This window comes from Bufo gargarizans, chromosome 1, assembly GCF_014858855.1.
Source record: "Bufo gargarizans isolate SCDJY-AF-19 chromosome 1, ASM1485885v1, whole genome shotgun sequence".
NCBI lineage: Eukaryota > Metazoa > Chordata > Amphibia > Anura > Bufonidae > Bufo > Bufo gargarizans.
In genome coordinates, this window is record NC_058080.1 from 151,821,771 (window position 1) to 151,835,008 (window position 13,238).

The 13,238-nt window shown below is 41.0% G+C and overlaps 1 protein-coding gene across 4 annotated transcripts in view; it reads right to left on the reverse strand.

Annotated features, from left to right (window-relative positions):
• The window catches only part of FGL1 (fibrinogen like 1), a 42,678-nt gene that overhangs the window by 3,657 nt on the left and 25,783 nt on the right, over positions 1 to 13,238 (reverse strand). For all 4 annotated transcript variants that reach the window (XM_044299697.1, XM_044299691.1, XM_044299685.1 and 1 more), the window contains one exon: positions 1,053 to 1,141. In XM_044299697.1, the coding sequence (XP_044155632.1) occupies positions 1,053 to 1,141 (89 nt within the window). The remainder of the gene's footprint in view (positions 1 to 1,052; positions 1,142 to 13,238) is intronic.

Below are 13,238 nucleotides of genomic sequence, written 5' to 3' on the forward strand. Positions count from 1 at the left end.
AGTGGCTAGCACTGGGGTCCTAGGTTCAAATCTGCCCAAGGACAACATCTGCATGGAGTTTGTTCTTCCCATGTTTTGGCGGTTTTCCTCCGGGTACTCGGGTTTCCTCCCACACTCCAAAGACATACTGATAGGGAACATGGATTGTGAGCTCCATTGGAGAAAGCCAGCAATGATAATGTCTGTAAAGCGCTGCGGAATATATATATGTAAGTGAGTAAAAATACATGTGTTACTAGAACCTTTACAGACGGCTTTTACATGCTGTTTGTCGGATGCATATTCTGCCACTAAAATCAAAGAGACAAAAATGGCACACAAACAACATAAAGGGTTTTAAAAATAATGCAGTTTAGCCAGAAACAACTGAAAGTTCCAGCTTTAGTATATAAATAGGATTTTGGAAATGCTATTCATTCATATAAAATATGGTAGTATTGTACAGCAGTGAAAACAAAATGTGTTAAGGCTACTTTCACACTTGCAGCAGAGGATTCCGGAAGGCAGTTCTGTCGCCGGAACTGCCTGCCGGATCCGGAAATCCGGACGCAAACGGATGCATTTGTAAGACGGATCCGGATGCGGAGCCATCTGACAAATAGTAACATAGAAACATAGTATATAAGGCCGAAAAAAGACATTTGTCCATCCAGTTCGGCCTGTCATCCTGTAAATGCATTGCAATACCAGATCTGTCTTTCAGGTTGTCATCTGGAAAAACTGATCCGGTATTTATTTTTTTCAAATTTTTAAAAGGCCTGCACATGCGTGGACCGGAAGAACGGATCCGTGCAAGTGTTCAGGATTTTTGACCGGAGAGAAAAATGCAGCATGCTGCGGTATTTTCTCTGGCAAAAAAACGTAAAAGGGACTGAACTGATGCATCCTGAACAGATTGCTCTCCATTCAGAATGCATTAGGATAAAACTAATCAGTTTTTTTCCGGTATTGAGCCCCTAGGACGGAACTCAATACCAGAAAATAAAAATGCTAGTGTGAAAGTACCCTAACTTGGGTGCAAGAACTTGTTTCTCAGTAGGCCCCTGTATTACCTCTTCATCCCCAATCCTGAAGCTTTTATAATCAGCATACCGTCTTTGTCCTTCAAAATCCAAAAGGTCTATTCTTAGTATGTAGTCATCTAATAGGGTAAAGAAAAAGCAAAAATCTGATATTTTATATTTCTGTTCTATATTCCAGTTTTATTTGATTGTGCAATCGGTGTTGCACACAATTTTTATTTAGTGCTACCATTTCGAGATGAGTGAATTTCACAAAATTTGTTTTGGGTATGATTTGGGTGAATTTGCCATCAGATTTTATTGGTCCCAAAAACCAGGTCCAAATCAAAAGTACCCTAATTCATACTTACCACTTTTGTTATTGATAAATTGGGGGCATGTAAGCCCTGCGCCAGGAATGCCCCAAATTCACACACGACTGACCATTTTTGGCCTGTCTCTGAAACTTAGGGTACTTTCACACTAGCGTTAGAGGAATCCGGCAGGCAGTTCCGTTGCCGGAACTGCCTACCGGATCCAGAAATCCGTGTGCAAGTGGATTCCATTTGTTTCCGGATCTGGATCCGTCTGACAAATGCATTGAAATACCAGATCTGTCTCTCCGGTGTCATCCGGAAACACGGATCCGGTATTTTTTTTTTTTATATTCTTAAAGGTCTGTGCATGCGCAAACCGAGAAACCGGATCTGGTTTTCCAGAACACTTGGTACCGGATCCGGCAATCAGGCAAGTGTTCCAGAATTTTGGCCGGAGAAAATACCACAGCATGTTACCGTACAGTGACTGAACTGAAGACATCCTGATGCATCCTAAACGGATTGCTTTCCATTCAGAATGCATTGGGATAAAACTGATGTGTTTTTTTTCCGTTATTGAGCCCCTAGGACGGAACTCAATACGGGAAAACTTTAACGCAAGCGTGAAAGTACCCTTAGCAGCAGTTTCTGCAAATTTGGGACTTTTGACAGCTATGACCAGTTGCCCTGAAAATTTGTGTTTGGCCTCTTTCACAGGCCAGTATTTGCTCAGTATTTTTGCATCAGTATTTGTAATCCAAGACCAGGTGTAGGTCCAAAACACAGAAGAGGCGCAAATATTTATATTATACATTTTCTCTGTAGGTTCCAGTCCTGGTTTTGTCTTACAACTACTGACCAAATACTGATGTAAAATACTGACCGTGTGAAACAGGCCTATGGGTAGCTTTTTAATGCCAAGCATTGGTAATGTCAAAGTGACAGTGACGTATATGGCTATGAGTAAGCGGATGGTAGAAGTAATAAACAGCCTGTTTGAAAACACACTGCACTGTCAGTTTTTTTTTAATTAAAACACTGTTCAAGAATATTCCTTTTTGGTTGCAGATGCCTTCTTCTCTGACTTCTGGACTGTAAAATGCTGTCTGCCTTTTTGAGCAGCTGTCTTTAAGTCACACCACAGATTTTCAATGATATTCAGGTCTGGGGACTGAGATGGCCATTCCAGAACGTTGTACTTGTTCCTCTGCATAAATGCCTTAGTGGATTTTGAGCAGTGTTTAGGGTCGTTGTCTTGTTGAAAGATCCAGCCCCGGCGCAGCTTCAGCTTTGTCACTGATTCCTGGACATTGGTCTCCAGAATCTGCTGATACTGAGTGGGATCCATGCGTCCCTCAACTTTGACAAGATTCCCAGTCCCTGCAATGGCCACACAGCCCCACAGCATGATGGAACCACCACCATATTTTACTGTAGGTAGCAGGTGTTTTTCTTGGAATGCTGTGTTCTTTTTCCTCCATGCATAACGCCCCTTGTTATGGCCAAACAACTCAATTTTAGTTTCATCAGTCCACAGCACCTTACTCCAAAATTAAGCTGGCTTGTCCAAATGTGCTTTAGCCCACCTCAAGCGGCACTTTTTGTGCTGTGGGTGGAGAAAAGGCTTCCTCTGCATCACTCTCGCATACAGCATCTCCTTGTGTAAAGTGCGCCAAATGGTTGAACGATGCACAGTTACTCCATCTGCAGCAAGATGATGTTGTAGGTCTTTGGTGCTGGTCTGTGGGTTGACTCTGACTGTTCTCACCATTCGTCGCTTCTGTCTATGCGAGATTGTTCTTGGTCTGCCACTTCGAACCTTAACTTGAACTGAGCCTGTGGTCTTCCATTTCCTCAATATGTTCCTAGCTGTGGAAACAGACAGCTGAAATCTCTGAGACAGCTTTCTGTATCCTTCCCCTAAACCATGATGGTGAACACTCTTTGTCTTCAGGTCATTTGAGAGTTGTTTTGAGACCCCTATGTTGCTACTCTTCAGAGAAAACTTACAATTGACCCCCTTAAATACTCTTTCTCATAATTGGATTCACCTGTGTATGTAGGTCAGGGGTCACTGAGCTTACCAAGCCAATTTGAGTTCCAATAATTAGTTCTAAAGGTTTTGGAATCAATAAAATGACAACAGTGCCCAAATTTATGCACCTGCCTAATTTTGTTTAAACAATTATAGCACACTTTCTGTAAATCCAATAAACTTCATTTCACTTCTCAAATATCACTGTGTGTGTCTCCTATATGATATACTTAACTGACATTTTTTATTGTAGCAACCAACGATTTATACAGGAAAATCATGACGATTAACAAGGTTGCCCAAACTTTCACATCCCACTGTACATAAGGGCACATCGTAACTGCTCAATGACTCTGCGTTCCTCAGGTAATGTGACACGCTGTTTGGAAGATTCCATTAAAGAGGATATCCGAAAAAGACCTTACATAAAGCCTTTTATAGATGAAAAATCGTCCTGACTTACTGAGTAAAAATGAGAAAATTTATACCCCTGCTACTATTAGGTGCATCAGCACCTTTGATGTTCAGCACTGCAGGGTTTTACAAATTCTGCAAAAGCACTGGCATGTCTTACAAACTGACAATGACTTGAGCGAGGTTCTATTGACCAAACCGAGTGTTACCTATCGTAGAGGTAAAAACCTCAAAGACCATCTAGTGCACAGTTTTCACAGTAACGATCCCCCAAAAACAATGTGATTGAGGTCTAATGTAGTGGGTAGTTACCCATGTGGGAGATGTAGTTTCTGTCCCTACATTAAAAAGATCAAAGAATTTATAAATCCTGTGAATGGAAACGAATATGAAATTCGGCAATTCATTAATTGTCAAACGATGGGCATAGTGTATGTGGCCCAGTGCCCTTGTCTAAAATTATATGTTGGTAAGACATCACAAGAGTTCCGACTGCGGATTTACCAACACATACGTTAAGCAGTATCAATATTAAATCTGACACCACAATATCTAGTAGTGAGCCAAGTAAGGGGACTGGTGGGTAGAGATACCCTTCAGATCTCGCCTATTTGGAATATACCCTTTTGAGCGCCAATAGTGGTTGATTGTTACTGATTGGTATTTGGGCTTTGTGTGGGTATGAGGAGCAAGTTTTTTGGATGTAGGGGTGTGTATATATGTCTCGAGCTGTGAGATAAAAGCACATATATGTTTATGCATATATAAACGCGTATAAAAACCTGCAAAAAAGGTCAAAAGATTGTATCTATATAAAAGTCTAAAACATTTTCACACGGGTAGGATTACTGCAAACTGTCTCAGGTGCCTAAGAGACTGTGTTCTGCAGCATCGTGCGCTGTATGGTATGGTACAGTATGTAAATCAATGGGTTAAAAATCTGTGTCCAAGAATACCATTATACATATATTTAAAATAACATATATATAATATAAAATAAAAAATAATATTTTTAAAAAATTTCAAAAAATATTTAAAAAATAATAATAATGTAGTAACGTGGGTTCAGTTACTCACTTCACGAGGGGGGCGGTTTACCAGGATAAGCATAAAACACCTGTAAACCAAGTACCCCCCCAGCCTGGATCGCTTCTAGAGTATTAACGGATGAAGGCAGCAAATCACACGGGTGCTTCTCTTCAAAGGTCTTTATTTGCATATGTAAGTAAATCCGGCTCAACGCGTTTCGGGACAGGCACGTCCCTTCATCAGGAGCAATATTGTCCATGTCTATATTCCTGGGTATATATACCCTCAATGTCTTGTTTAATTGTTTGTTAAAATGGCCCCTAATTGGCAAAAGGGCGCCAAAAGACGAAAAATGGCGCCAAAATATCTTTGGGGGACCGCCCATGTGTGGGAGAAGGCATTTTTCAGCCTATCCCTGCGATCGGCCGAAAGTAAGGGTAACCGGCTGCGCTTTTGCGCATGACCGGAAGTGGGTGCGTTCCACGCTGGAGCGCATCATAACGTCCGGTCTAGTCAGTGGTTTTCTTCTTCTTCTATTTCGTGCGCTGCGCATGTCCGGAAGTTCGGCCTTGCGTTCCAAGCTGGAACGCATGTTCTGCTTCCGGTATTTGCGATCCTTCTGGTCTCAAGTCTTTTTCTGTTAAGGCTACATGGGAGCGTTTGTTTTTAAGAGGATATCTGTGATGATTTAGTGTATTTGGTGGGGTGGGCTTGTACCTGGGGTGAATCGGTTGGATTTTTAGGTTAAAATTCGTGTGGGGGTTGGATTAAAAAAGGAGAAGAGAGGTCTTTTCTAATGGCAAAGAGTGGTGTGCCAAGTGTAAAAGTCCTATAGAATCTGTCTTCCTTAGTTCTGGCTCTTTTTATGGGGTTCAGGGTGGAAGCATGTGGGGCTATTGTATGGTGAGTGTCAGTGGTACTGAAGGGGAAGGGGGAGTTAATATTTATTAGGGTGTATAATAATTTATAGATATGTAGGGCAGGTTCTATTCAGATGGGAGTAAGTGGGATTAGATGTTATTATATATCTCAAATAAATAGTAAAAAATATGTAAAATACATAACATATATTATATGAAAATAATAATGCATAATAGATAATAAACCATTAAAAATATGTAAGATGAGGAAAAAATATATAAGATGAGGAATTACCAACTTCTACAGCCCCATCTCGAACCCCAAAAAAAGACCAAACCCCGCCACAGAGGATGTAGAGGTGGCAGGAAACAACCTGCAAACAAACAAAAAACACAGACCAAAAACCCAATCATGGTAAAATCAGTTTCTGACACACTAAGAGAAAAGGGTATTTTCAACATCTCGGGATATAACTTAAACGAAACAGAAATAGAGCTCCTAAGTAAAGGCCTATCATTTTGCCCCATCAACAAACCAGACCTCTTCGAACTTTTCATAGATCTTAACCAATTCATTAGAAGACTTACCTTGCAACGCCATTTTAGTATTAAAAATCACATAACAAACACGACCAGAAGTCCAACTAACGATAGTCCAAACGACGCTATCGCCTCCACATCAACAGCACCAAACACAATATATAATGAGACACAAACACTAGAACCGACCATCACTATCAAACCACCACTAAAAAATAAATCCAGCTACTATCCCCTAGAAAGCCGGGGCCCACATCTAGAAAGCTATTATAACATGGTTCTAGATGACCTCAAACATGCATTCTCACTCACCACACACCCCCAACATAAAGGTAAAGACTCCACAAGATCAGACATCTCGAAACCAATAATAACAAAAAAAAGCGGATAACCTCACCAATGACCAGAAAAAAGCCCTAAAGAACCTAAAAGACAACCCTAACATCGTCATAAAAAGTGCAGATAAAGGAGGGGGAATAGTGATCCTCAGCACAGACCAATACGAGAAAGAGGCCCAAAGAATTTTATCAGATACTAACTACTATAAACAGATCACTGACGACCCCACTAAAGAATATAAAACCCAACTTCACGACCTAATAGATTACGGCACATCGCAAGGAATCCTGAACAAAAAAGAACAAAAATACCTCAAAGTGTTCCATCCAGCTACTGCCCGATTTTATTACCTCCCCAAAATCCACAAATCCCTATCAGACCCACCGGGTAGACCAATCATCTCGGGCATAGATTCCCTCACATCGAACCTGTCAGAATACATCGACGGCATACTTCAGAGATAGGTCATCATGCTTCCATCCTACCTTAGAGACTCGGCACACCTCATTCAGAGCCTAGAGGAAGTCAAGTGGCAAGACAACTACATCTGGGCCACACTCGATGTAACATCACTATACAGTAACATCATACATTCACTAGGTCTTAACGCTACAAATAGATATTTAGACAATGATACAATCATGACACCAACCCAAAAAGAATTCATTTTGAAATCCATAGAATTCATACTTAACCATAACTATTTTACATACAAAGACAATTTCTACATCCAAACCAAAGGTACAGCCATGGGTACCAAATTCGCACCCTCATATGCAAATCTATTCATGGGGGCCTTCGAGGACCAACACGGCCTACTCAAACACCCCAACATCAAATTCTACAAGAGGTACATTGACGATATCATCTTCATCTGGCAAGGAAATAATAACGACCTCAAAACATTTGTACAGACCCTCAACCAAAACAATTGGAACATCAAACTCACACTCGAATCAGATCCAACCAACGCAGTTTTCCTAGACCTTCACCTCAATAGCCAAAACAGCACTATCCTCACCAGCACACATTTTAAAAATGTAGACGCCAACAGCTTCCTTGATTTCAACAGTTGCCACTACCATAAATGGAAAACCAATATACCCTTCAGCCAGATGAAAAGAATAAGACGCAACTGCACAAACACAGATACCATGAAAACACAAATAGAAACCCTTAGCCAAAGATTCCTGCAAAAAAATTACCCCCCACAACTCATAAAAAATTCGAAAAAGAAAATCTTCCAAATAGATCAGAAAGAAAGCCTTCAGCCAAGAAAAAAAGCAAATAAAGAAACCCCCTTCATACCAGGACTAATCACAAGGTATAACAAAAACCATCAGACAATCAGACAGATCTTAACAAAACATTGGTCAGTATTACTTAAAGACCCCATTTTAGGTAAAGAAATCCCTAAAACACCAAAACTCACCTTTCGAAGAGCAAAAACCCTTAAAAACATCCTAGCCCCATCATGCCCAAACAAACACAACCAAAAAACGACGAAACAAACAAAAATCTACAAACAAACATCAGAATTCAAGGGTTCCTCAAAATGCGGCGTAAAAAAATGCAAATGCTGCAAAATGATCAAAACAGCAAACAGGGAAATAGACATCCCACACCCCATAAACAAGATCGTATTCCTACAACAAATGACCTGTGCCAGTAAAAATGTCATCTACCTACTCCAATGCCCCTGCAACATCTATTACGTTGGCCGCACGACACAAACCCTGAGAGAACGAATGAATGAACACAGATCAAACATAAAGAGGAAAATCACGACACACAGCGTTTCACGCCACTTTACACTAGTACACGAAGGCAACCCCCTCGATCTAAAAGTTATCCCCCTAGAACAAACCACTTCCTATCAACAACTCTGTAGAAAAGAAATGTTCTGGATTTTTAAACTCAATACCCTTACCCCATTTGGACTCAACGAAGCACTTGAACACGCCAACTATTAAATCATCAAGTACCACTATTAAATCATCAAGTACCACTAATCATCAACTACCGCACCCAATACAACCACCCGACACTACTCAATTAACATGTACATTCGACCTTTTAAACCACTAGAAAGACCAAAACCAAAACATCCAAGCACTTTCCCTAAGAAAAAACCTGAAAAAGAATATATAAACACAAAACACATAAGAAGTTCTTCAAAAAAACGGTTTTAACCAAGAACGATGAAAGCAAATTATACATGGAGAGGATGCGCGCGTGTCCATGCACGTGTATGTGTATATATATGTGTATATGTATATGTGTGCACATGTGTATATGTATATGCACGCACAAGAATCAAGGAAACAACGACACAAATAGAACAAACCAATTCCACATTTATTTATTGTATTTATTGTATTACCACATTTTAATACATATGTCTTTGACCGCCTAACCCGAACCCACCCCCCCCCCTTACCCCAAGAGATATAATCCCACCATCAGTACCATCTTCAAGTGATACAACACCCTTTCCTCATCTTATATATTTTTTCCTCATCTTACATATTTTTAATGGTTTATTATCTATTATGCATTATTATTTTCATATAATATATGTTATGTATTTTACATATTTTTTACTATTTATTTGAGATATATAATAACATCTAATCCCACTTACTCCCATCTGAATAGAACCTGCCCTACATATCTATAAATTATTATACACCCTAATAAATATTAACTCCCCCCTTCCCCTCTTCAGTACCACTGACACTCACCATACAATAGCCCCACATGCTTCCACCCTGAACCCCATAAAAAGAGCCAGAACTAAGGAAGACAGATTCTATAGGACTTTTACACTTGGCACACCACTCTTTGCCATTAGAAAAGACCTCTCTTCTCCTTTTTTAATCCAACCCCCACACGAATTTTAACCTAAAAATCCAACCGATTCACCCCAGGTACAAGCCCACCCCACCAAATACACTAAATCATCACAGATATCCTCTTAAAAACAAACGCTCCCATGTAGCCTTAACAGCAAAAGACTTGAGACCAGAAGGATCGCAAATACCGGAAACAGAACATGCGTTCCAGCTTGGAACGCAAGGCCGAACTTCCGGACATGCGCAGCGCACGAAATAGAAGAAGAAGAAAACCACTGACTAGACCGGACGTTACGATGCGCTCCATGTATAATGGTATCCTTGGACACAGATTTTTAACCCATTGATTTACATACTGTACCATACCATACAGCGCACGATGCTGCAGAACACAGTCTCTTAGGCACCTGAGACAGTTTGCAGTAATCCTACCCGTGTGAAAATGTTTTAGACTTTTATATAGATACAATCTTTTGACCTTTTTTGCAGGTTTTTATACGCGTTTATATATGCATAAACATATATGTGCTTTTATCTCACAGCTCGAGACATATATACACACCCCTACATCCAAAAAACTTGCTCCTCATACCCACACAAAGCCCAAATACCAATCAGTAACAATCAACCACTATTGGCGCTCAAAAGGGTATATTCCAAATAGGCGAGATCTGAAGGGTATCTCTACCCACCAGTCCCCTTACTTGGCTCACTACTGTATTCTCTACAGGCAGACATCTTGTCGACCTGACTATACCCGGAGCAGCCTTTAGTATTCTTCTCTCCATTTCCACTCCTATAAACCCGAGGCGCCTCAAGTCTTTCAGATCTAGTGGAACCCCTTTCCAACAGATCGGTCTGACCCTCACACTTTCTCTCTCTCTCTCTTATAACCACAATATCTAGGCATGTTAGGACAATTCCACAAGGGAGATCCTGGCTGTCTAAAATTTTGGGGCTTGTGTAAAAAGACACTTGGTGCACGTAGAGGAGATTTGGATAAAGTTCTTCTTCAACAAGAAACAAGATGGAGTTACCGTCTTGATAGCCTCAGCCCAAAAGGCCTCAATGAAGGCTTCACTTTTTCTTCCTTTTTAGAATAATTATCAGCATTTTTCAATCAAACATGATCGATATTTATTAATTTGTGAGCAGGTGTAGACGCTGTTATGATTATCTATATTTACTACTATAAATACGTTACGTTTAGCGAGATCACATTTTTTATGCCCACTGTGCTATAGATATGATACCATTTCGGGTGAGATACGATTTAAAAGTATGATCTCATCCCAATGAGTGTAAATCTAGCTATGGTGTTCCCTTGTATCATCTAGGGCTCACATAGCCGAAACACAGCAGACACGGCGATAATACCTGTTAATCTGCAGCACTGTGAGACTAAGTCACAAAGAGAAACGAACTCTGAGACGAAGTGTGTACGCAGGCGCAGTGAGGCAGAGCGATGCTGTTGGAGTCTCAGTGTACGCGCAGGCGCAGTAAGGCAGAGCGATGTGCCTGAAGACTAAGTGTAAGCGCAGGCACACTATGAGAAGAGGCGCTTCAGGTACATTTAAGTTCTGCGCAGGTACTAGATGCGCATCTTACTCACCTGAACACTCCCACCAGGATGACGGTGGTGCAGTGTCATCGTTACTTGCAGGTTGCCTATTGGTGATAGGGCTTACCTGATACTCACCCACTCATATCCTCCATACCTATTGGCCCTTTTAGTCTGCTCCCAAGGTGGAGACAGCCTATATAAGGTCCTTAAACGGCGTCTTTATTCAATTCTGTCCGTTACCCCTGATGAAGCCAGATTAGCTGGCGAAACATGTTGGTGGACAGTTTAATGTTTTAGGCTCTGTGATCCATGTCAGTTCCAGCCACATGTATTAATAGCAGAGCCGGTCCTAGTTTGAATACTGTTTGCACATAGAATTTTCTATAGGGATACAGATAGGACGGTGCTGTATAGGTCTGCTAATACAGTATTAAAGTGTGTGAAGGCACGGGCAGTGCACCCCCGGCTCACATTGTAGCTAGGATTCACATGCTGCACTACTGACAGGGCATCAGATAGTTTTAACTCTTTCCGTAGCTCACTTTCTTTTCACTGAGAAACTCTTAGCAGATTTAATAAAAGTTAAGTTTTAATATCTGGGACAAGCGAGGTTAATAGCCTAAACAGGCTTCATTTGTTGATTAATAATAAACCCTTCCTAGATAGGGTCTAGTATTTTGTTAGCAATATAGTATGGCCTCAGCATGCATGTGGAACCTGCATTCCTTGAATTTATAGGAGTATTTAGTGTTAGGTTCCTGTCCTGAAGAGATCGCCTTGACGTTGGCGGACAGGCACAAATTATTTTGTACAAAATGTATTTGCCAAGAATCTCACATTTGTTACGTAGCATTAGCATTTTACATTTGGCACTGTTGCATTTACTTTTATATTTGTGTTTGCAGAGTGCTGTTGCATTGTTTGTTTTTTGCTTTAGTGATATAAACACCCAGATATATAGTATATTCAATGCATATTCAGCTCCTACAGTGACAAATAGCACAGTCCCCAAATCACAGAACGGCCACCACTTGCCCCCCTTCATTCCTCACACCAAGAACAAACTTCACTCTGCTGGAGAGTGATACTGCCATCTGCTGGCTGCAGCTGATGAAACAACTGGAGATCTTTTTGTCTCCCAAAGGTGCTCCCTGGTGTCAGAGAAAATGGTAATATTGGTAGCGATGGTAATGTTGAAGAGATTATATAGTCCATCCCATATTGCTCTTTTCATTTTCTGCTGAATATTGTCAGCAGATATCTTAAAAAGGCATATTTGATGTTCATAGAGAAGATGCAGGATGAACCGTACACCCATACACGATGCTGACTCTGGCAGATCATCTGTCATCCATGCACCAGCAGAGGTCACAATCAAGGACTTTATTATCTGTAAAGCTGGTAAAACACAAGCATTTTGAAGATCTATACACCTGCATCTAATCTTGTAGTAGGAGCTTTTAACCGCCATGTATGTATGAAAGAGAAAACCTGGGCTGCATCTAGTAAGCCAAGTAAATTACAGAAAGACATGGCTATTTTATTACAGTCCTGGAATCCTGAATTATTCATGTGTGAGAATGAACATTCCCTATCTACTCCCAGACATTACTGCAGATTTATGTTCCAATTCACATTTCACAGCAGAGGATTGGAAATAAAAGGGCATCTCCTTAATTTGAATGAACTGACTTTCACGCTCTATAGATGTTATCAATAATACCGTAGCTAAATATTCAGCCGCCACGACTGAACGGTTTATAGGGGTTTTCTGGGAGTAAAATATTGATGACATATCCTAAGGATAAATCATCGATATCGGATCAGTGGGGGTCTGATTCCCGACACTTTTGCCAATCAGCTGTTTGAAGAGGCCACTGCACCCTGGTGAGCGCTGCAGCTTCTTACTAGGCCAGTGATGTCACGTTCATAGGTCACATGGCCTAGGCGCAGCTCAGTCCCATTCATTTGTAAATAGGCCTGGGCTGCAATACCCAGCACAGCCACCATACAATGTAAGGCACTGTACTTGGTAAGCTGTGAGGAGGATGCAGCACTCACTGGAGCACCACTGCCTCCTCAAACAGCTGATCGGTGGAGGTGCTGGGTGTCGGCCTCCACTGATCAGATACTGTCTGCCCCCGGAAGACCCTCTGAGTAAAGCTTTAGATTGGAGTAAAACTGCATCAATAGCGTAACTGTATGGTGGCAATGAAATTGTTCTACTTACAAGTGGTGGTTATAAATAGCGTTGAGCAAATCGAAGTTCACCAAGTGGACCTTG